This window comes from Diorhabda sublineata, chromosome 5 (genome assembly GCF_026230105.1).
Source record: "Diorhabda sublineata isolate icDioSubl1.1 chromosome 5, icDioSubl1.1, whole genome shotgun sequence".
NCBI lineage: Eukaryota > Metazoa > Arthropoda > Insecta > Coleoptera > Chrysomelidae > Diorhabda > Diorhabda sublineata.
In genome coordinates, this window is record NC_079478.1 from 25663235 (window position 1) to 25690231 (window position 26997).

The 26997-nt window shown below is 32.9% G+C and overlaps 1 protein-coding gene across 1 annotated transcript in view; it reads left to right on the plus strand.

Moving 5' to 3' along the window:
• The window catches only part of LOC130444675 (uncharacterized), a 42222-nt gene extending 16578 nt beyond the window's left edge, over positions 1-25644 (plus strand). The window contains exons 2-3 of the mRNA XM_056779952.1: positions 24978-25346; positions 25438-25644. Of these exons, the coding sequence (XP_056635930.1) occupies positions 24978-25346; positions 25438-25644 (576 nt within the window). The remainder of the gene's footprint in view (positions 1-24977; positions 25347-25437) is intronic.
• Positions 25645-26997: the final 1353 nt, after the last annotated feature.

A 26997-nucleotide genomic window follows, 5' to 3' on the forward strand; every position in this document is an offset into this window, starting at 1 on the left:
ACTTTATTCAAGAACTTACAATGGAGACAATAAATTATGCACTAAACACTTAATTTATATAATTGTGATAATTTATTTAAATTCACCATTTACTTTTAACGATTTTGATATATTCACTATGACATTCAATTATTCACTGACTTCTTCGCTGATAAACAAACGGCTATTTATACACATAGGATTTCTTGATAATTTGATTCTAGAAAGTGAGTGGAGTAAGCAAAGGTTGAGACCGCTGGTCTCAAAGGTCATTCGCGTTGAGCGGGGCAGGGTTTGGCGGTGGCTATATAAAAATCTTGGGGTGGGGGTATTGAAAAAATATTGCCGAAAAATATATGGGGCTTTTTGTTCACAATAAAACGTTGGTTGTGAAGACGGCTGGCTTTAAAAAAATATGAAATAAGAATCATAGGATGAGGGAGCGAAACGTCTGGTTAATGTGTCAGATGGCTATAGAAGAAGAATAGTTGGTTGTTGGGTTATTATCGTGATATTATGATTTGCTTAGTTATTATATAAAAATGAAGGGTGTAACTGAAATTGATTTACCCAAGAAGGCATATACAGGGCAAAAAAATACTATAGATTTCAAACTGGCATTGAAGAGGCAGAGGGCATGAAACCTTCATATACTGGGTCGAAAAGCACTATTGATGTCAAAAAGGCATACAGGGCGAGAAATTGATGTCAAATATGCATATACAGGGCGAAAAAGATAATATCGATATCAAAAATGCTTTAAAAAGGCGGGGCGGAAAATCGATGTCAATGGGCATGAAGGAGGCAGGGCGAAAATCGATGTCTGTTTTGTTCAAATTTACTTGAAATTGACTTCAAATTTTTGAACTTAAAAAACCCAAGGAATTTATAATGATGATATGATGGAGTCACCCGTAAGATTCTGTGTGAAAAAATCAATAAAGATTTAGTCATAAAGATTCTCAAATCGGAGCACCTGCCAAAATTCTCTCTCACGTTGAATTTTCCTTACTTCAGCAATCAAAATAAATTTGCTACCTACCCAACTACAAAGTTAATATGGCATTATGTAGCGAAATAAAAGTATAAAAATCACGGCTATTCAAAAATATCTTCTTCGATCACAACTTCACCTATACGTTCGTTCACATAATAACGAAAAACATATATCCGTCTATGTGGAAGTTTATTTGTAATAAGTCGCCGATACCAAAATTCAGATCGACACTTTAAAAGAATTACCAATTAAACGCCAACATTAACTATTTCCTAGTCCTGGTTTATACCTAAAAATTGACCGCTTAAAAGTTTTCGTATAAAAGTTAGATTATTTAGATAATTTCAAGGATGGTCTATTCATTTATTTGTTCTGCTTCTTTTTGTTCTACAAGTTTGGAGATTTCTATTGTAGTATATAAATAAGTTTATGTAACGCAGTTCAGTTCAGTTTATAATAAATAGTTTTGTGAAACAAAACGAACTAGCGAAGTATTCGAAGAGTTTAAATCAATTATTCAAGTTAATGATAAGTGATAGTGATGAGTGAATTACTATAAGTTAGTTAAGTGTAGTGTATAGTATTTAAATAGACTAAGAACGTTTAGACAGTGTTTAATAATTAACCCCACGTATCGAAATAAATAAATTAGAAAAACATTACTATACTTTTTCACAGATAGTCAATTTTTATTTTTGGTTTACCAAAATAGATTGCACAAAATTCGCTCAGTTTCCAAAGACAATTAGCCCCTCATAATTGGTTGATTTTAGTCACATCACTCATCTCTAGAGAAATAAATACAGAAGCAGAAGGATGCTCTGCTAAGAGAAATACCTTATATACCGTAAATTTTGGGTTCAGGGGGAAAAATCTGGAATTTGAAATTAAACCAATGTCGGAATCTACAGAACTTCTAAGATGATTTAAAGGGGCAATCGAGGAAAAGAGTACGTTGACACTGAAGATTAGGTTGGCTTTTGGTTATGATATTTTGGAGGAGATCAGCTCAATGTACCAAAAAATTTCACAGTACTTAATACAGAGACTTTTTGTCTCAGTATCACCACTCGCATTATGCCTAGAGGGAAAAGGGAAAGGAGTCGCGAGTATAATCCATTTAATGAAGAGCGTGGGAAGCGGCGTGAGATTTTTTCAATAAAAAATAAAGACAACTTGTCTTTACCTAGTGCACTTGTAGTCGTCAAAGCCTGATTTTGTAAAAGTTCGTAGAGATATTGGTAAACTACAGGGTAAAACAGCCCAGGATTTATTAATGGTAACCAATGTTACTAAACCTGAAGAAGACGCAAAGATACAAGACCTTCAATCATTTCAGCGACATTTCAAAGATTATGAGATTGTGGTCTACGCCACAAAGGGCAGGGTTGTGATGAAAACTAGCTTCTGTATAACTTCTGTATAACTCGGGACATTTAATGTTATTAATTCGCTAACCACGGCTTTCGACGCATATCGAGGATCACTGTCCTACCTTAGAGATTCGCAAAAACGGCATCGGAAGCGCTGTAAAAGAGATTTTATGGAGAGATAAAAAGATACAGGAAATATTTCAAGATCTAAAACAAATAAACATGTTTGTGCTGAGATATGAGTAAATAGAAAGGTTTGTAAAAAATCATCAACTTACAGACTGCATTTGTTACATGCAACCAGATACTTCTACTCCTTGGACTAAAGACTTTTTATTCTATTCATCTACTACGACCTTGAAACGAGACAAGAAAATGTTCAGAGTGATGGTACTATTCTACAGCAGCCCAACCTTTGTTGTGTTTTTCGACAGTGTTGCGACAGATATTCCAATTCCCATATAGAAATTAGAGTTAGATTGAGTGTTCTTCAAACCAATATAGTTATGAATAGACTATGAAATTTATTTCAAACCAATGTAAAATATTTAAAATTAGTTATCGCTCAAAAAGGTGAAGGATCTGATCATCAGTTCATTTTAAATTATATTTTAATTGGAATAGATCTAAAATCAGAACTTTTATACGTGGTACGAAATTAATTTTAATGGAAGTAGGGAACTCTTCAATCGATCTGAAAACCACAATTATAGAAGGCCAATTCCTGATTTACAATTTTACGATGTGTGTGTGTGTGTGTGTGTGTGTGTGTGTGTGTGTGTGTGTGTGTGTGTATGTGTTTTTTGTAAATCAATACCATATAATCACTGTTTTCAACATATGATAAAAACTACTTTCAACACTGAAAAATAGTATTTGGTAATATATATGTAATGTGAAACATTTCAAACAATTCATATAACCATAAGTTTTTTCTTCTAAAACTTTTTTAACTTCGCTGTCAAACACAAATATTCCATGTGACTATGTATTTTTTGAAAAATGTTTTGGTCTAAAAGATGATTGATTATTTTATGTTCACCATGAAATGTTATAACTTTTGTGGTTAGAGTCGTTGTTGTTTCAATGTTTGTTTAGAAGTCGATCAGAAATGATGTGAATTTTTATTGCATATAAATATTTTACACAAAAACTTTTCAGCGGTTAACTGGTATACCAAGACTTGGAAATAATTGATGTTGACTTTTTAATCGGTAATTTTTTTCTAAGTTCATGCAATAAACACAACTTTATTGAACTATATTTATTTATAAATTATTTATTCAAATGAGCGAAATATTTAGTTTTTTTTGTGAGATATTAATACATGTCAAAGAATTGCGGATTTTATTTTATTATCCATTATATTTATCATGTACTGGATTACGAAATTACAATTATAAATGCCTCAAACATAAGCGATCACGACTACCATAATTTGGATAATCCAGCTCTAGAAATGTCAATCAGAAATCAATTATTTTTCATGAACGTAAAAAAAATTTTGTATGGAACTCGTGCAAAAAGTGTTTATTGCATTAGACATGTTGACAAACTCGGCCTAACGGCCTCGTTAGGCAATCCACTATTCATAGTGTCCAACTGAATTTTGGCGCGAGTTTCTGTATCGGCGACTTTTACAAATACACTTTCATATAGATGGACAGATGTTTTTCGTTATAAACTATTATGTGAACGAACGTATAGGTGAAGTTATGATCGAAAAACATATTTTTATAAGTGGCCGGGATTGTTATACTTTTATTCCTCCTCCACATAACGCCAAACTTACCCAGCGATAGCGGTACAAAAATATATGGTTAAATATATAGTTAGATGAAAATATCAACGTTTTTAAACATCGTCGGCTTAAGTCGCAAACCTCGTAACTCCATAGAACGAAATTTTACAGTAGATACAAAAAACTCAACAATGGAAAACTTGAATGAAGACTTTCTCAAATAAATGATTGAAACACTAGCCAGATATCAAATTTCGAAAAAATAATTGAAGAAAAACAGTTAAAGTTAATTAACCAGACACCGGTATGGTGACATTTTTTTACTATAGATGGGTACGGTAAATTATATAGTTTTTGATGGATGATCACGTATCTTTATGTAGTGTGTTTGACGGGATAAATAATTCTACACTACCATCTAAAGACCAAGGGAGGCTCAACAACCTATACAATCTGGTCCGGGGTTTCATTTGCATGGCCACCACGTTCTCCTGACTTGAATACATTGGATTTTTTAATTTGAGGATATCTTAGAAGCTTGGTATATGTAATACCGGTGAACACAAGAAACGAAATGATCAATAGAATGAACTTCCATTGTGTCGCTATAAGGCAGAATCTTGGAACGCTCTTACAAGTTCAAAGAAATATCCTCTGTAGACTTCGAAAGTGTGTAGAAGTGCACTGACTCTTTTTTTTTTCTTTGGGATATAGATATAAGTAATTTGTAAGCTTTTGCATTGCTTACTTCAACTTCAAATTCTTTCTTTTGGAAACCATCCAAGACTTTATTCCTTCTTTGGAGTGAATAAAGAGTTTACCTAATTCTTTAAGCGGTTTTTTTGGAAAATAAATATTTGAAGTTCCATCCAATTATATCGACAAGTTCCAAACAAGAAAAAAACAAAGGAAATATGTATGTAACATAATAAAATAATGATTAATTCACACACTTAGTCCCAGATTCATGAGATCCGTCGTTTTCACGTATTTTTCGGAACCCGTTTATAGAATATGACAAAACGTCAGTTTTAACGTCTCCTACGCAATTCACCCATACTCAATATTCGTCTAATTATTATATAACCACTCTTAAAATGAAGTCGTTGCAAAGTCGTCGGCTGGCACGAACATTACGCTGAGTACTTAGTTCAGTGAAAAAGCAACGGAACTAGAAAACTGAAAAATATAATTTCTTACATATGCAATACAGAAAAGAGGATTTGCCTCTTCTAGCTACATTTACTACACATTTCTTTCTTTAGTGTTGCAAAAGGAGGTATAATAATACCACATATTACAGGGATGTAAAATACTAGCCATATACTCAAAGAACTAACACAACATAATAGTAGAACTATTAGATCAGAGTAAGCAATGAACCATATAGCTGATACAAACAAAAACATCATAGTATAAATAGCGACCACTCAGCATTGTAGTGAAATTTGATTTGATTTTGATTTTTCTGTGATGAAACCATATTTAGTTACCCAACACTATCGCACTATAAACTGGGCATAACGCTATACAAACAAAAGTAAAGTATAACAGCAAAATTTATGTTGAATTGAGTTATTTTTCTTTTGGTTCATACTTATATGAATAAAGTTCATAGTTACTATCATCAATTATTAATTTTTTTGTTCATTTGATGGATAATATCAGAGTTTTTATAAAAAAATAGCGCAGACAATTAGATTGGTTTGTATTCAATATTATAATTCATTCTCAAAACATCAGCATCAGTTTCCACAGTTTGCCCATAAAAAGCTGCATGAAAATCTGCCGTTTACATTCAAGTAGCACACTTGTTAGTTGTTAAATCAGAATTTCAATAAGATCTTGTTACACCTTATTGGTAAGTTAATACTATTGAGTCTTCTTACTTGTCCGCTAGCTAACTTACACATTTAACTTATAGTCCCAGAGCTCGCTACAAAAAATAGGGTCGATAAGGTTCTTGAGGTCAGCACAAGTCAGCTGGTTTTCCCAAACGGAACAATTGACAGAAAAACCTCAAACTCAAAGAAGAGTGGTGTGATAGCGCAAGAAGTTTTGCAGGCCGGAAAACCCTCGTAAGAAGTTCCTGAAAACTCATCTGAAAAACCTCATAAACGTGCGGCAAGCGTGAAACTTTTTTATTAGGTTTTTGGAGTCTTAACTAAGAGCGGTGTGATATCAGAAATTTTAGAAACAAAAATTGATCAAAATCAATTGATAATCGGCGCAGTGAATTCAAAGAAAAATTAGAAGGACGTTTTTGCGTTTTGGCAGTGGCTCGAGTAGGTGGAAAATGAGGGATCGGTATAAAATCATGCGCGCGATAAAAATTTATTATATTTCAGAGAGTTTCATCGTATCCTGATAATTTTTTTTTTAAATTCGTATAGCTTGAACAGATATTTTGGATCGAGATATCAAAAACAATTTCCCATTAAGCCGAATACGAAAAATTTTCATTTCAAAATACACCGATTTTCTCCTATTTTTTTCAGAGGTTTCCCAGCCTACAAAACTTTATGCGCTGATACACCGCTCTCATTTGAGGCTTAAGCCCCACGTTACAAAAGGTTTCACGTGGGCACGTAATATGGTTTTTCCATCCATCCGACCTGTGCTGACCTTTGGTGATGTACTAAGTTGAGCCGCCAGCTCACAAGCTTAAACAGCGCACACCTTATCGACCCTGTTTTTTGTAGCCATCCCCCAGTCTATTAGCTCATCTAAATTTACCTCAAATTACAAATTTTTCATGGTATGGTGGTAGCTACATTCATTCTTCTCCTCCATTCTCATTAAACAACAAATGTCATCTATAGCGATAATCCGAAAATCTCTATGATAAACAAAATTTCTAATCACAAATTTCACTAGAATCAAATGACTATTATTTTTGCCACTGTACACAAAAATCGTCAAGATGCTAGACAAGTATGACAAGTTTTTATGGGTATCTATATAATGATAGAATGATATTGAAGAAAAATTATTGCCAACGTATTTATGTAGCATAGGAGAATGAAAAATGCGGAGCCCAACGCTATTCGACATAATAATATGTTGATAAAAGTAAAAAAAAACTATAAATAAGATATGGAAATGGAAGCAGAGAGTCATTATAAATAATTCAATGTGCGTTTGCAGACCATTTAATGATATATACAAGAAATGGAAAACTGCAAGCAAATGAATAATCAAGCTTCCATGACTCTATGTCTTTTTAACTAGGATTGTGTTTTGAATAGCTTGACAGTTGTCACAAATATAAAAAATCAATTTTCCTCAAATTCAAATAGTTATTTATATATAACCTCCTTATAGTAAATTACCGCAACGTATTTGGTTCATCAATTTCTCCTAAATCGTTTTATTTTACCAAACAATATCAACATTAATTTTCCAACTCACTGCGGAATTGTCGCGACGTGAAGCAAGTGAGAACCTGCCTTCTCCTTGTCGAAGAGCTGCCACAGTAAGCGTAAACCTCATTTTTATAACCAACAAACCCTTAATCTGGGCACTAAGTCCAAATCTGGGGCATATTAATCACAATCAAGCAGGCCGATGTAGAAAGCCGTCAGCCGTCAGTTAAAAGACGCCGCCGCCACGTCGGCCGCTGGAGCAGTTGCGAAATGCGGAGATGGAGATGAATATGCCGTTGTAGAAGTGAACACAATGCACTGCTTCAAACAAAAATAATCCTTTCTTCTACAGAATTATGCGAAACTCAGTATAAATAGCTGAATGAAAGAAATTTGTATTTATTATATAACTAGGATATCAATATCCAACATTGGAAGCAATATATGAAGAGTGATCTGTGTTGTATTGTTGAAAATTTAATCGCGCTGGTAAATTATTCCCTGTCAATAAATGCTCGAATAAATTGTTGCTGTATCGTCAATTTTTATTCCTAATATTCTTAAAATAATACCACCTGTACAATTCTAGTACTCTCTATTTCTACGACAATACTTAACAGTTTGTCGCCTAATTCATCATTTGGTAAAAACTGAAATAAGTCGAAACGTCAATTTTTATCTGTGTTTCAAAAAACTAATTTTAAAACAGAAGAAACCTGAAATCAAGAACATTTAGAAGCATAAATTTATCATTTGTTGATAACTTAAAGTAATACTTTCCACGTGATTATTTTTGAATAAATACTTATCTGATGTCTGGCGCAGTGCAATTTTCCACACCTCATTTTACCCAACGAAATTCAGCACCAGTGGTGTAGAAGGCCTCACTAAATGGAAATGTCAAATTAGGATGATTGTTGAAAAGTGCGGATATATAAACCGATAGAGTGAGGTCGAATTTCCGATTGTCTCCACAGACATTCACTGCTCGAGTTAATGAAATATTTCCCCCAATAAATTGATGTCAGATATCCCTCGCGTTTGAATAATTTTATATGGATTGAAAAATTCTACAATTATTTCATCTAATCTACAGTTTTTTCTCAATTATTCCATTCTCCTAATTCACATTTATATTTATCAAAACTTATCACTAATAGAACGAAACCTCTATCCTCATTCTCTCGAAGTGTGAAACACTAAGAAACTCCTGACAACATTTATGGATCAGCTGCTGTAAACACAGGGTTCTCTAGATGCAGCAAGAAAAAGGGAAACAATAGATCCTCTGAGTCGCAGTGTATATATATATATATATATATATATATATATTATAGAAACCCAATCGACCAACTCAGCAGCTGCCGGCATAGATTTCCTAAATATTTTGTTGATAGATAAAGTAACAGTGCAGAGAGTTCTAAAATTATCACTGTATCAATTTCCAGTATTACTTTAAAAATAAATGACTTTTTGCGTTGCTTTATAATACTAGTCCAGCTGCTTTCTCTGTATTTTCGGGATCACAAACCGCTTATCGACATTCCATATCGCAAATATTGTTAGTAAGAAAGTTAGTAAGTCTTCTGTTAATTGTTTCTTCATGTTAACTGTTGTGTGGATTTAGTTTTGTTTAATAAAACATATGGATATTATAGAGATCTCTCTATAAACAATTAATGATAAGGCTAAATTCAAATAATACCTCCAATCATCGAAGCTACATTAAAAATAATAAGTAGTTGATCGAAGAGTTAAATTCTTATACCTTCTAAAAAATTCAGAATGATCTTATATTTATTTGTGATTATAAGCGAATGATAAACTAAAAACAAATCTTTAGATATCCTGTTAGAACATGATCCATACTTGAGTATTAGATCAAAATCCGGGGAACTTGATATTTCGCAATCATTCGTAATAAAAATTTTACGTGATAATAAATTCCATCCATAAAAATTTTCAGACAATAACAATTTCTCAAACGACAATATTTGGATACAACATGATGCCCCACCTCACTATGCGTGTGTGGTGAGGCGATACCTAAATAATGTATTTCCCAGAAGTTTAACTGGAAGGCGTGGTTTTATCGAAAATCCTCCGGGATCACCTGAGATGAATCCTTTAGACTATTTCTTTAGAGATCACTTGAAATTCATCGTTTATAAAACAAATCTGGCAATATTCGGGAAATGAAAGAGGGGATTACCATAGAGATAAGGATTGAGCAGTCAGGGAGGTTGCAAAATGTAAAAATGTATTGCAAAGTTCTAAAACTTGCATGGCTTGTTGTATATTAGTAAATGGACAACATTTTGAGCATTTGCTGTTATCGCCTCTACCATATGTTTTCTAAGAATCGTAATTTTTCTACTTCAAAAATGTGGATCTACTTTTAACATGACACAAATATTTGAAGATTTGTCTTCAATGGTTGTAGGTTTTCTGCGCCATGATTTGGATAAATATTTTAATGCACCAAATTCATTAAACTTTTTATTGACACTAGACCTAGTTACGAGATTTGTATTGGCACATAAATTTCAAGAAAATATTCAAATTAAATGTGTATCAAATCGTTGCCATTTCCGAGATAATCGAGGCGTTTCATACATAAAACTCACTCTTTATATAGAAGTCAGGTTATCAACGTAATGTTCAAATTTTGAGACTGTTCTATACTTACATCGACATTTAAATTTCCGTTGCTAAGAAAATCTCTGGGATAATCAAATATCTGTAAATTTAATTCTGTGATTCTGTTATTTACGTTATTCTGAATAAATTAAAAATGGAAATGTTGGTGTCCCAGTTTGTCCTGATTCCTCTGGAATTAGAGGAAACAGCGACAGTAGCGCCAAAAAAATTAATTCCGGAAAAATCACAAAACATTCACGAGAAATATTTGCAGTTCTCTGTCGGAAATTATTTGATTAAAATTACAATTTAATACCCAAAGTTGGTGTTGTATTTGGTGATTGTATTATTATTATTATTATATTATTATTATTATTATTGTTGAGCTCAGATACTTGCACCTCCGAGGCGTTAATCGACGCTGGGTCTTCTGCTCCGAATGACATATACTATTTTTTCTTCAAGCGGTGGTGTACATTGAAATTCTTCTTCTTCAGAGATTTTCACAATATATTTTTCAAGTATCAAATTAAATAAAAATTTAATGACAATTCCTGCCTACTTGGTTACAACGCCCACGATAAGACGTTGCTATCGTTTCTCAATATTTTATTACTAGTCTAATAATGAGCGTTATTTATTTTACTAGTAAAAGAATAGGTTATTTCTACGATCTATGTTGCCGAAGATAATATAGATATTATCATATGCTTGAAGAAAAAAGTCATTTTTACCTGTCTTTTAGAAGCCAATTCAACCAGAAGAAATCTAAAATCAACTCGATCTAGAAACAAACATACATAAGAAATAGGAGAAATGAATATACATATATAAATATGTAGATATATTGGCAGCACGCAGATCAGAAGTAGCTAAATGTTTAGAACGCATGCCAGTGCCTGATATACTCAGCTTAAAATAAAGTGCTGTGGCTGTTATATGGCATATTCAAGATGGGATTATTGTAAGGTTGAAACAAAAAAATGTAACTTTTTTCTTCTTTCATTTTTTCTATATAATATTGTATAATAACAAAATTTTTATTAGTCAAATGTTTTTCTCGTCAAAAAAACAACTACCAATTGACTAAATAATAGAATGAGCTCCGAATTGGATGTTTTTTTGAACATTGCGTACCTTTGTGAATGCTGTTGAATATTTTGACGTTAACTTCTCATTTACCAATAATATCTCATAGCCCGACCAGCAGATAGTTCTAATCCATGGGAAGGATTGATACGAGCCTGATCTTACCGGAAAAGTACAATGTAATGCCTTTGAGAAAGATAGAGCAGCTGGTTCTTCTATATATATATATATATATATATATATATATATATATATATATATATATATATATATATATATATATATATATATATATATATATATATATATTTATATATATATATATATATATATATATATCATATATCATATATCATATCATTTTTTGCCATCAAAAAAAAACTGTAGATTCAACCAGCGCGGGGAATGAAAATCCATAACTCCCGATAAAAATCTCCCACTTTTACGTCATTGTGAAGATAAATATTTCAGCTTTCTATTGAGATAATATTTTCTCTCATACGTAAAGTGAGCAGCACGAAAATTGCAGCTCTCATTACATTACTATTTATTAAGTGCGTACTTAATTGCTAAGTTCCATAGCATTTAGTCGGTACCAGTAATGCTGGTTTCAAATACGATTTTTTTCAAAAGTTCGCTTTTTTGGGTTGATAGAGTTGATAACTTCAAATATTGATATCTTAGGAATAAGCGCACGTATTAACATGAATCAAAGTGGAATCTGGAGGGGAATATCTACTCTATTTGAGAAGCTTCATAAAAACGTGCTTACTTTCATTGATTTTAAATAAAAGTCCTCAGAGTAACAGGGGCATTCAAGAACGGGGAATTCAATACCCCTAAAACAACTATTTAGCAATGTATCTGGGAGGAACGCATTCAAATTCTTATACCTATACATTGTCGGCCAGACTAAAATGTACCAGCATTTGTAATAAATATACGACGGAAGTCTGCAGAAATTTCCGGTGATAGTCCCAGACTGTGTAAACGAAGACGCAGATAGTGACGATGAAAGGGATGATGAGTTCCATTATTAAATAAATATATTGTTCTATCCATTTCTGGAGAATTCATTTCTTTGTACTCTTCCTCAATATTCATGAAAAAAACATTTCTGTACGTTTGATTTATACAGGCTTATCTGAATTTATTAAAGAAAACGATTCACGTAACTGGACTTTCAAAACTCAACAACGACATTTCTCGAGTTTTCATTCGTATTTTTATCTGATTCCACATATTTTTTCTGGGACAACATGAGGGTTCCATGGCCTGGGGAGGAGAGAAACAGTGCTACAGTGCTTAAAAGTTTTAGATACTATTTTTAACAATTTTCATCATATTCCTGACGCAAGAGCGGTAATCTCAGATATCTCTAGAAAACACTCCCAAGAAAGACATTTTATTGGTTTGGGGATGGAGGATGTGTCACACCAAGGAATTGACATCACTGCAAGGAATTTTCTTCTATTTTCCACGTTCGTTTTCATTTATAATTATAGCCCAAAACTGATGTATGGAAATCTTTTAGAGAATACTCCTCAAAAATACGTTTTTTTCCATTTTTCCTAAGAGGGTGATAAGATTGTTGGTAATGATTCAGCACACTGTGAAGACCACAAAGCAAAAAAAAATCGTAGAAGCAATTTAAGTTGAACTTTTGGGAAAAAAGTTGGTCTATTACCTGGCCTACAACACATTTGAACTTGTAGAACTGAGGGAACAATTTGGTGGTATTATATACGCCGATCATAAGCAGCAGTGCAATGAGGGTCGTCGCTTGTTTAAAATAACAAATGTATATAGTTTGGGGTTAGTGGTTCAAATAAATGTGTGTGTGAATATTGTTATAAGAGAGGGACACTTAGTACTATGAATTTAATCTAACTTCATTATTGTAGCAACTACTGCAGCTTTTGAATGAATTTGAAACGTTCTGTGAATTGAAGTGAAATCATTTTGGATTTCCTTAGTAGTTATGTTTTCATATAGTCCAAGCAAAACAGTACAGCATCGTTAAATGAAAACTGTTAAAGACGTTTGATTGTTCATAAAGGATGAAGATAAATTTTTTTGTTATAGCTTTGTGGGACAATAGTAACTACGGGGATAAATATTATTTCAACAACTATTTCAATATGATATTTATATTATGAATTATAAAACAAACATACAGATGAAATTACATATTTAGAATGTCAAAGAGATGTTATTAACAACTTTCATGAACTACTTTTCCCAGTTTAGGACTTTATTATTGGTTATATAATTCGTATAGTCTGGCGACTACAGATTGGATGTATTTGTGATTAGCTGGACGTTTCAAACAAACAGTTGATATCGAGCAGCAGAAAAACCACGTGGACCACTACACTACACTAGTACACCACACTACACTCCAAATCATAAATCCTCTTCCGAAATTAGAGCCTTAGGTACTCCAAGGCAAATTTTTATAACCGTTTCTCTTAACTGAACCGCTCAACTTATCCACAATTATCATTAGTCTCTGAAAATTTAAACTAGTTTGCAAGAGAATTTATTGAAGGTAGAATCAACCAAAGAAAAAAAGAAATATTTCCTACGGTATTTACCTGAGACTACAATGGCATCCTTACCTTACAACTGAATTCTTGTTGTCCCTTTTTAGCTCAATTGATTATACTCATGCTGCCCTCGATCTCTTGTCATATTATTACGTGGCTAACAAACAATAATACTAAACAATCAAAAACAGCCAATCACTAAAAATATTCCAGCTTAATTAAAGAATATTTTTCAGAATATTCATGGGAAACGTGTTTATTTAACGTGATATTATTACTAAATATTATTGTTCTTGGAGATCGAACTAGTGTAAAGTGAAGTTTTTGTCATTTTATGAATAAACAATGTTTTTTAGTTTAAAAGATATAGACAAATAGAATAATATTCAGAGTTGGTGTGGTGTTAAATCCATAGATTCTAGATCAGTTAAAAAAAAGAACACATGAATTCTCACTATTTCAATGGAAATACTAGAGAAAATTATTATATACTCTTTCAAAACAACAATCACTTAAAGTATTTCTTAAGTCTCCCATTAATAATGTGAATACCTGAAATCCAAGCTCTTATTTATAAATAACTGCCAAATAACTACCCAAGAACAATGTGCCTAATGGCGTTTCAGTGTCTAGGGAATAGGTGGTCCATTCCATGTTCTCATAAAACTCTGGAAAATAATAGTGCAAACGCCAACTTATTTTCCATTGTTAGAGGGATAAGTGGCTTTGTGTGACTCCTGTCTCTTTGAAAAATTGGTATTTTTTTAACAGAGAAACATTTTCCAATGTGTTCTCATCGTTGGTGTAACTTATATTAAGTGAGATGAAATAGTAGTTGGAGTACTCTATATTTTAACGCAACAGGAAAATGAGCGTCTAAGCTCACGCCATATAACGATTTCCATTTATCGAAATTCGAAGTTTTTTTTTTACACCTTCTCACATAATAGAGCTTAGGAGTATATTATGCAAGTAAAAAGTAAATTTGCAGAAACTTGTATACTTCTAGGATATCTCACAAACATTATGTATACAGAATTGAATAAATTTCCAATTTTTCCGTTCCAAGATCACATATACAGAGTTGGGGAGAGTTTGAATTGAATGGATATTACGCTGTAATTATGCCGTAACTTTTCGGGAGAAGGTTTCCAAAACTTCAAGCGCAGTTGTCAAACAACTGACCGGAACCTGCTCTCTGGTGATGTTGGACTTCGAATTAGTCTGGCATCAAATTCTTTTTCCCTCGGGCGTATTAAAAATAAATAATATAAAACTTGGTCTACTAAAGGTTCACGTATATCTGCTATGAATATGCGATCTTTATCTCACCTAATGAAATTTTCTGATAGTGTCTTCTTAAAAAATCACCTGAAACTGTACTGGAAGTTTATCATAAAACAATAAAAGCTGACAAAGATATTTATTATGATAGGAAACTCGCCAATCCTCGTAACGTTTCTATAGAAGCATGGTCCATTGTGAATTATCTAAGAAATAAGGCTTCTTCATCGAGCATAATCTCTACTTCACCTGATAACCTCAATAATTACTTTGTGAATGTAGCCAAAAATTTATCACACTCTATAATTCCTTCTCATGATCCACTTAGTTTGTAAGAGTTGATACAACAATGTCTTTTTGCAAGCCAATAGAATGTGAAGTACCACAAGGCTCAGTACTAGGCCCCACTTTTTTCTTCTGTTTATAAACGACATCGCCTATCCAGATATCAGTGGTAAAATATGTCTATTTGCAGACGACACTAGTTTCTCTTGGTGCAACCCTGATTTCACGGCACTTCATAGGACCATATCTAGTGACCTAATCACCATAACATCATGGTGCCATTTTAATCTCCTCTCTCTTAACATTTCTAAAACTAAAGTTTCTTTATATAAAAATACATTGCAGACTTTTTCATTGAATAACACCACCGTTCACGTTGTTGACTTTGTTAGATTATTAGGGCTTGCTGTGGACAATTCCTTGAAATGGAAGTTACATACTTCCGCCTTAGCTAGAAAATTAAGTTCCTCCTGGTTTGCGCTGAGATCAGTTTCGACAGAACTGAACTTATTCACCTGCTTAACAGCCTATTATGCCCTTATTGAGTCGCATCTCCGATATGTCCTTCCTTTCTGAGGTACATGTGGTGCGACTAAATTTGAGCGAATCTTAAAACTATAAAAGAGAGCTACATATTCACTCCGAATACACAGCAGGGCTCACTGCAGGGACTTCTTTAAAATATTGAAAACTATTACTTTTTCTTTCTTATTCATCTTTGAATCCGTTTGCCACATCCGTAAGCAAGCTTTTCCAATTTCTGAAAAATCGTTGCACGGCTATCCACTTAGGAACGCGAAGCACGACCTTCAACTACAGTGGAGTAGGAAGGTTAAAGGGCTCAATATGTTACAATGCGAAAAAAATGCACAATCACCTGCCAATTGAAATCAAATCGATATCACCTTTTCCCGTATTCTGTAATCATTTGAGGGCATATTTACTCTGTAAACGACTTCTATTCTAATAATAATATTTAATTCCGTGGACTCATATATTAATTATTACCTATTGATATCACCTATAATTTGGTTATTCAATGTGCTATATTGAAATTCTAGTTTATTTATTTCTTTATTTAGTTATTTTTATTTTTGTATTTTAGTTTTTACAAGCTGTTGTCTAGAAATTGTAACAATTTTTTGAGAACAAAGCATTTCTCTCTCTTCCTCTTTCTCTTTCTCTCTCTCTCTTTCTTTCTCTCCCTTTTTCTCTCTCTAATACTTAAATTGATTTCATGTTGGAATATTTTTTGGCAATGCAATGATATTTTGTTATGTCAGTTTAGGGTCATAGGAAGGTTGAAAAGATGATGTTTCACCATACCATTTTATTTTATTCTACAAATATAGTTATTGGAAAATGAGAAAAAATGTTTTTGAATCAAATGTGTTCCAAATATATTTTTAGAACTATTAAGAAATGAATTATTATAGCACATATTCTCTCTACGTCTCAGGCTTTTAGGTGATGTCGATGGTGGAAAATAATATTGGTAGGTTATACCTAATCAAACTCTCCTTATATACTATATTCAAAAATGATGCTGCCGCTAATAACTTTTGAAATGTATAACTAAAACCTTGCTTTTTGTTTCCACTAATAATATGTATTCAAGAGTATTGTACTTAAATCTTTTGATAAAAACGGTACTTCCAAATAAATACTGTATTGGTGTTCTGATATATATTAAAAACAATTCAAGAGTATTGTACAGTAAAGGATTTTTTAGAAAGTGGCTAGTTACATCCCCTACAAAGTAAAGAACTGGACATTGGCTTCTCTTTGTAGGGTAATCATAATTTGTCAACAGTTTTCTGGCCCATAATCATGCTGCGTCAAGACAAAAATTGAAAACAGAAATATGTATGAATATACCCACATTAAGTTTACCTTGTGGGAGAGTTTTCCGAATATAAAAAGGGCGCATTCAATTTTGTGAGGAAATGATACGGCGACTTGATGAGAATATATATTTTTCTGATGAAGCTATGTCTTTGAATAAAATAGTTTCGAAGTACAGTGAACTTCATACGCAACGTCCTTAGAAAGGAAATACATAAAAAATTATCTTCAATAAGAGAAGAAAAGGCTACATAGACAGTTAACACATTATGGTTTCATCAGAGCTACATCTGCAGCATTAAGGTGATTTTATATATTATGTCACAAAGAAATGATAGCAGAGCATTTGAAAACGGTGGATGAACACCAAGTTCTTCGTAGAAAATGTTTACAATACAATATTTGTCGCGGGATTAACCAAGAAAGTAGATGTTTTCTGCTCTCAAATCATTCAAATATTCAAACTCAACGTTGTATGCCCTTATCACATTGTTGTTTCTTTGTATCTACGACTTCAATTTGTTCTGGAAAGCTTTTTAAGGTATAACATTCCCCTACTTTGTTTAAGGGAATTAAAAGTGATTCAAGGCACGACGTGATGAATTATCATTAGCCTATATTTTTTGGGTATCTCTTGATGAAACTTTCGTTTCCCTGAAGCCTACTAGTGCCTATTAATAGAGTCTAGGCCTACTAATATGAAGAAATTTCTCACTTTAAGCAATTTTCAATTTGTTTTTAAGTTTGAGAGATATTCTGACTGTTCTTCTCTTCAAATTGTTAAATTTCACTCATAAAGCAGTCTTCAAAGTTAACAATATTTCATGAGATGCTTTGATAATTTTTTCCCATCTGAAGTATACATACACTGTTATATATCTATAGTGCAAGAAAGACACTGCAAACACTATCTCACTAAAGCTTACGGCCGCTTTAGTATAATAAACTGACAAGCCAGGATCGAGTTTATTTCTACATTGAAACATACTAGTTGAAATAGAAACAGAAAAGCAATGATTGGTTTGGTTCCCATCCATTGAAAAGTTCTCCAAAATGTCTGTTGTATGTGAAATAGACGTAATACGTTTTGAATTGTTATTTTTAAAAATAAAGCAATATTTTGCTTTATATAAAATGTGTTGGAAAACAAAATATGGAACTCACAATTTTTTATACCATTTCAGATGTTATCCTCACACCATCCGATAAGTGGAAATTGGTTGTTATTAACATATAACTTCATATAGCTATAGAAAAAAAGCTTTGCTGCTAAACATAATATTTGAATCAGTAACATAATATGAAAATTCAAGCTTCATGCAACCATTTTCTCGGCAATCCTTCCATAAAACTCCATCAAATGTATTTCTATACAAATTAAAAATGACATTGATTTGAATGTATTTTTACAAACTTGCGGTTGCCTTTCGAATTGGAATTACGATTCGCTTCATGGCGTTATTTGATTAAGTGAACTAAGTTGCAGTTTTATACTAAAACTGTATATATACTGCAATCAATTTATTTCAAGACGCTTATGTGCTCAAATGCAATCATTGAAGATTGATTTAATTGAGAGCTAAGGAGAACTTCGCGCATACTGAGGCAAAATTGCCTGTAGAATTCTATTCCCATATATTCGCGAGGATTTTAAGATGCAGGATTGGAGTGATATGAATTTGAGTTATGTTTAAATTGTTTTATGAGAAGATGGGTTTCATGTAGTCAAGAAAATAACCTCATGAATATATTTCTAATTATACAACCTAATCGAATTATCGATGATATAATTCCACTGCCACTATGCTTTCACAAATAGATCTCTCTTAAAAGCTCTTTATCAGTGGAAATGGAGTGGAATATGATAAAACAAAATGTCTATTGATATAAGTTATGAGGTTTATATTATCAAAGGGTGAGTAAAATAATGTGACGTATAATAAGGTTCATAATAGTGAATGAAAATTAACTTAGAAGGTAATAGTTCTGAGAGTTATCTGGACAGTTAGAACTTATCAAAATAACTTATATTTGCACGTCAATCCAATTTTCACTGGAAATACTGCCATTTTGACGCTCAATTTTCGTTCGATAATCATAAAATGTGTCGTTTCAATATGAAGGAATGTACTTCATTTCTTCATAACAATGTTAATAACTAATCCACAAGGTTTCCGCAAAAATAATATACTTAACACGACCGGAAACTGTCTTTTCGGACACGTCTGCGGCTTGCCGTTATAGCTTGTCTACTCATCCAAAAATCAAATTTTTCTAGACTTGTTATGAAATTCCTATTTTTCATCATTTTATTCCAGGAAATTAAATACATAACTATATCAAATGATCACGGTTGGTTATTTCATTAATGAACAGTAATTACAATTTCCGTTTTTTGTACATCAGTAACTAATTCATACTCATCATATGAAATAATCTGGATTTTCTCAATATTTTCCATTATAATGATTTCATCAATTAGTTTATGTTCATGTTTCAACTTTTCATTTTAATAAACAAGGTCTACAGCTTTCTACTTTGAATTTTGAATTATTTTTCCAAATTCTTTTCCAGCCTTACCCACACTACAATCGATTCCTTATTTGTTTGTCGATAATTTCTACTTCTCTAAAAGCGTAATAGATCCATACTCTTGAAAAGTAGCGTCCGTGTCCTTATGATATTCTTATATTGATATAACTTACATGAACGTTTTGCACAACCAAAACGCCAGATCACCTCTAATTTTAGGTACAAAACTAGCAATACCGTTCAATAAATCTCATATGATAACATGTCACACTTTGAGTCTTACTCTTACTAATGTCGCGCCCTCTAAAATTGACCTTATTTCTCTAGTTATCCTTGCTTCTTAGAAACAACCACATCCATGTTACTAATAGGTAACAGCTAACGTTTTATTGATATAAGCAAGCTCTATATTTTTAATTTGAAATGTCAATATTTTCCTATAATATATAAGTCTTCCTGTCGTCCACTACTTATGATAGATCAGAGGACCAAGAGTATTTTTGAGCAGTTACGAAACATATACTATATATCAAATATGTTATAATCAGTATTAGTTCTATTGTCTGAAAAGGTGTGATGTCATATAACCTTTAGGTCAAAATTGGAATCATAATCCATTTGTCTCTTCTTCATTATCAACTCTCATTAATTATCTAATAAAGAAAGTGAATCCTGTCAATCAATTGTTGGAAAATAGATAATACAAATTCATTTACTCTCCTCATTCACTTCAAAAATTAATCAATTATACTAGTGCTCATTTGAAATTTTTTATCGCCTTTATCATTTTATCCGCTATCATGTCCATTATCATAAAATTGTTTCAATTATCTGAATGATATTGATTAAGGGGACCGTATATACAAAGGAAAGTTTCTAGTTTGTGTTGTAACAGTTGTCAGGACAAATGGTAGATATGTACTTATGAATTGTAAAGTATGTTTGCTTTCTTTTGTGATAATTTCAAAATCAATAGAATTAATAAAAATTCATATTAACGTTCCCATTACGAATTATTGCTTTTTGCGAGTATTGTCGAGCAGACACTCGTATATCTACGGAAATTATAATATTGCGATGTTGATTACGGCTCGAAATATGTGACTGATGGTTTGCAATCCTGGTGGTGCGAACACAATTACATTACGCCGACTAGTGCTGTATACCAAAATCTACGCACCTTGTATATTGAATAAACATCTATTTCAGATATATACTATTCTATATTTTTTCACCATTCACAGCATGTACTCTATGTACTCTGGTCCTTTCTTGTCCCATCATTCCCTTTTGTATAATAAAGTTGCTACTTTAATTTCTCACGTCATTTAATGCCCATTTTTATTTCGATTCACAATTCTTCGAAGATTTGCTTTAGTTTAATTGATATGATTTTCTCATGTTTCCTTACTTTCTCAACTTTCCACTTGCCGGTTTCCATCGTTTCTCAGTTCTTCTCTTACTGTTATATCTACTACTTTGCCAGCTAGTTTATGTAATTCTGGGATTGAAGCAATCAAACAAGTGTTTCCAGTTTTTCAATTTTTCAATATATATTCTCAGTCTCCAAACACTGAAACTGCGGCCAAAGTAAAAAGATGTATAAAAGTACAACAATATTGAATATCACTTATATTAATTAATTGAGAATAGTGGTAACTTGATTTTTTTTATCTTAAAAATTATCAATATATCCTTAATATTTAGTGTGGATCATCCTCAAATTGAGCGTAAGTCAATTTTCCAATATATTTTAGGATACACATGCTCTACACATGGTTTGAGTTTTTATCTCATTGCTCCATTTATGAAGGGAAAGATACTTCACGAAAGCTTGGATTTATAGTTTAATGAGAGTTCTCAATTCCCAAAATTTCCTGCAATGCCCAATATACTAGTTATCCTTTTCCTGAATATGCTGTTTATCATAGACAAACAGATACTATAATCAATTAAGAAACAAAACAGAAACTAAACATCAGAATGTAAAACATTTTTCCTCACCATAAGTACGATAAATATGATAGTATATTGTTTATTTGTTGTTGTTTTTTATTGTATGTCATGTATGTCATGAAGGAAGTAATATTTAATCAATTACTTTGTTATAATTGTGACGCAGACATCACAGTATTTAAAACATAGACTGAAAGATAATCGATATGATAAAAAAAAGCTGCAAAAACAAATTCAATTATAAGTATTAAAAAACTCTTGAAATGGAATCAAATACACGAAAAAGAGAATTTTTAAAGATGGTTCACATTCATAAGAACAAGAAAGCTATTAATAATAATAAAAATGATTTGAGTGAAATTTATAGCACCTTTTTGATATAATGATATAACATTACAATTTGCATAAATGAAAATGAAATCAGAATAGAATAGAGATCTGTTTTATCAAAGAAAATTAATTTGCCCTCTTCGATTGAAATAAATTTTAGATGAACAATCCGTTGTTGTATCTAAACATTATAATGATTTATTTTCGGTTTTTACTCCGGAAGAGTATTACATAGAACATGAGATCGAACTTAGCGAACTGCAGTGTCACAACTCACAATAAGCCCACTATAAATAAGCGTTTAGTCTACGGTGGTTGACATTTAGATTAATATTCTAAGCAACAGCAAGCGATCGGATCCAATATCTACTCAGTGTTACCCTCAGAAAAAATAATTCATAGACTCTGATTTTTCTGATAATTTGATAGCCTTATATAAAGAGTTTAAAAGTAGGATTTGCGATAAATTTGATCTATCAGCTGAATAAACTTCTTTACACACCTAGGCATCTAAAATGTTGATGTTTGCTTGTTCCGTATTTTTTCAAGTGCATTCAACCACAATCCATAAAGAGAGGTGCAAATTAGATATTCTTCCCCTCGTTATATCTCACATGTTATCATGAGACCTATATCTAATGACCAAGGCCACAACGAAATACTGATTGATTAAACTGCTTCTTGGAAAAACTCCAATGTAAAATTAACTTGTGAAGGTCACTAATTCAAATATGTCTATCTAGTTGTTCTTCTACAAATATCAGGCGCGACTGAACAATATAGTTATGAGAAGATGAGTACGTTGTCACGTCATTTTGCCAATCGGCAACAAGTACAGAAGTCTCAATGGAAGGTGGCACTAATCAGGGTCTCTATATACATAGATCAAAGGCTTTTTCATATTCTGTACTTTCTTATTTTCGTCATGACTGTAATTCATGCACAGTTAACACGTTGGGCAATTTTGCCATAGAATAAACCATTATCTCAATAGATCACTGTACCTGTTGACGATACGAACTTGATGATAATTTTGACGCCATCGAAGTTAAGTGATTTTGTTACGCTTAATACATATAGAGGAAGAATAAAGTTAGGATTTCTGTCGAGGGTATCATGTATTATTGAACCAAACTTCCATGTTTGTTCGAGTATATACCATTTATTATTTTACTCGGATGTAGTGCCAAATTTAGAAAACCAGGTAATAACAATAGTGACAGCAACTATCGTCTCGAATATCAATATGCATGATAAATTTTTGTAGATATAGAGCGTGTACTCGTTATTCAAATACAGAGAACGAATGTAAAACTTTCCTCCCTTCAAACTAAAACAAACGAGTTTTATATAAAAATATTTTGTTGTGAACATGGTAAAAGATAAAATGTTGTTGCTACAAACCTAACGTCAAGGAATTATTACTTCTGGTATGAGACGTTCAATATTTTTTAGAAATTTCTTAGATATTTGCCATGTAATTTAGAGAAATTGTATAAATGAAATAACGAGGATAATACTGGATTCAGCTTTCACCAATGTTAACTCAGATTGTTAATAAACAAAACAGTAAATTATTCTGGTAATTTTAAGATTTCCTCAATATACAGGTGAAATAATTCGTCTTGCAAAATTCTCCAAATTTGGAAATTATTTGGAAACTAAATCACTAAGGAGTTATTTGTGTTCACAATTTATCGATAATCTTGTAGCATTGGCCCTCAGTTACAAACTATTTTATTCGGTACATTATTCTTACGTCAATCTGTAGTTTTGATTTAGCTTGAAGGTAGACCTGTTTCCTTCTGAAGTTGAAAGCTACACATTATTTATTATATAATAAAACACTTAGAGTTGCAAAGACATTGGAGCCTGCAGATCAAAGGCTCTATTTTCAGACAGAAAGAGAACTGAAAGAATAGTAAATTTTGTTAATGTTTCATTCAAAATTCAAAAGGTAATTCTAATAGATATATCAATGAATATCAATAGATAATACAATGAAGATATTAGGCGTCGGTTCGGTTAGACCAGTATACGAGTTAATCAGAATTTTTTTTTTTTCTAGTACATCCGTTACATTGAATGATTCCGACGTTACTCCGAAGCCCTCTAGATGACTAAAGATGCTAACTACCTACGAAAAATCTTTAGGTGTTATTCGATGTTTTGTAGAAAATACTTATTCATTCATTCGGAAAGTCAACATTAAAGTAGGATCTGGCTTTAACGTTATTTAAAAGAATATGTTCCTTGCTTACGCTAGTATAAGAATTAAAGTCAAAGGTCTGTGAGGATACACAGACGACGACGTATACTGTAAGAATAAAACAGAACAATAAATCCATTTATTATAGATGGATCTGCAGAAGGCAGACTACCTTATGTAGTGACCATTTAACAAACTGGGGATACATTAGAATATACAAACAGATTGATAAAAGCAGTCTAAAGAAAATATTAAATAATTATTAAATAGGCAAAGTGTACTTACCCTAATATATTTCCAGCTTTCGAATACTCATGTATTCATTGCCTGGGACTGAAATTATGGTCAAGGTAATATTAAAATATGTACTTATAAAAGTATAGCAATAATAAAAATTAATTCTATTAATCAGTTAAGAAACCTCAAGTTTATTGATTACGAGTGTTATAAAAATCGTTGATAATTTTCATAAGTTAGATTATGAATGACATTAAATTTTAATAGACTACATCTTACTGTTTGGAGCTGAATATTTATTGGTTCGATTATGAATGACATCATATTTTATAGGTTATAAAAATAGATGTCTAAAGCATTTGAAATTGGGAAGTTGACTCCGAGACTTCGACGAGTGAACAAGTGCGAGAGTGAAGTGCAGTGAAAGCGGACTCAGGTAGTCAGGTGAGACCCTGATAAAATTTTCTTTTCTTTGCAAGTAGCTGTGCTTTCACACAGCCTTTTATTTATGATGAAAGAAAATACTTCTACTTACTTATCAGTACGGCTTAACATTTTCTTTTTAGGTAATTTCCAGGTACCCAAGCAAAATAGGAAAACCAAGACAGAGAATAACAGGCATGGAGCCTGAAAACTCCAAAAATAGGGAGAAACCCTACGACAGAGTATTGTCGATAAAACGACAAGATGAAGAGAAAATAATTGAGTTGTCAAAAATTATAACTAAACAACAAGCTGAATATGAATTATTGATAAAGACGATGGGACAACAAATTAAATCCCTTGAAGAGAAGATTAAAAATTCTGAAGAGAGAGAGACTGGAAAAAATAAGCTTATTGGGGCCCTAAAGGAATATAATCATGAACTAAAAGCCGAAAACGAATCATTTGAAAGAAAAATAGAAGAGATGGAAAGAAATCTAACTCCAGAAGGAGTAGACAAAACAAAAACAAAATGAACGAAGGAACACAAAATGAAGACTGCCCCATAGAAGGAGACTATATGGAAGTGAAGAATAAAAAAAGAGAAAGAAACCAGAGAGACAATCTTCAGAGGAAGAAGATATATCAACGGACAAACAAGTCCAAGAAGAATTGGAAAAGATAAGACGAGAAGAACAAAGAAAACAGACAAAACCGGAGAGAAGGCTACCTCCGATAATACTAGTCCCCACTAATGTAGACAGCACTACGCAAACAGCTAGTGCAAAGGAAAATCGATGCCCAGTGTAAAATGGGAATACACATAGGGAAAATAACGATGGCGACAAAAGAAGACTTCAACAGAATGAAGATGCTCCTGAGCGAGTATAAGGAGATTGAGTGGTATACGTACCTATTCAACGAAGAAAAAGAGAGGAAGCTTGTCATAAAAGGACTGGCTGTTAACACTCCAGTGTCAGAAGTAGAGGAAGAACTGAGGGAAAATGGATTAAGACCAAAAAAAGTATGACAGCTGACAAGTCGTAGACAAAGAAACGAGGACAACACCCGAAAACTACTACCTATATACATGGTAGTAATCGAACCCGCAGAAGAACCAGCTTATAAGAAGTTGAGATACCTATGCCACACAAAAATAAGTGTGGTAGAACAAAAAAGGCACGACGGACCTGTACAATGTTACATATGTCAGGGATTTCACCACGGACAAAGCACGTGCAACATGGACGTGCACCGCGTGAGATGCGCGGGAGCGCATAGAGCGGCGGAATGCACGCTCAACAAGACCGAAAAACCAAATTACAGGAACTGCGGAGGAGAATACCCCGCAAACTACAAGGGGTGCCCAAAACACCCAAAAAAGATGGAAAACAAACCAGCTAAGAGCACTACGCAAACAGGACGCGATTACGTACAAGCTGCTAAGAAAACGACAACGACAGAAGAAGGAACGTCCGAGCTACTGAGTGTGCTGCAGAACATAGACACTCATAGCAACACTCATTGCCCAACAGGTTTCACAGAAGTAACCCACAAGAGGATACCCCCCGACACGGTAACTCTGCATTTATAAGCAAATATAGAGTTATACAACGGGGACAGCTAAAGAGAAGGCGAAGGACCACTCGGATTAGATCTTTTCTTGCCGAAGAAGGTTGGAAGAGGTTTACCCGAGGCAGCGAAACACACACACACACACACATTAAGACGTCCAGACCAAGAAGCCAAGAGTGTATAGCCAACAGGTTAATCTCTTAACAAAAAGATAAGACAGAATCTCCCATAGATCTCAGGGGAGAGGAAGGAGTCTACGCGCGAAACTGCGACGCGAAAGAGGATGAGGACCTGTCGAAATGACAGGGGGTGGTGGAATATCCTTCTTCGCACCCACTCGTAGATTTATCCGGGGGTGGATGCTTAGAGGGACGGGCTCGTCTCAGGGGACAGTGTGTGTGTGTGTGTTGAAATTGGCAGTTACAAAATTTCAATTCGTTTGGGGAAATTGATATGCTATTGAATTCGAATGTGTTTTGGCAAGTGTTATGTGTCGGCAAAAAAATAGGTAAAAATTCACTAGTGTCGCAAAATGATATGTTTGGCTTATTTGTTGCGGGTAATAGGTATAACAGTGATAACATGAGA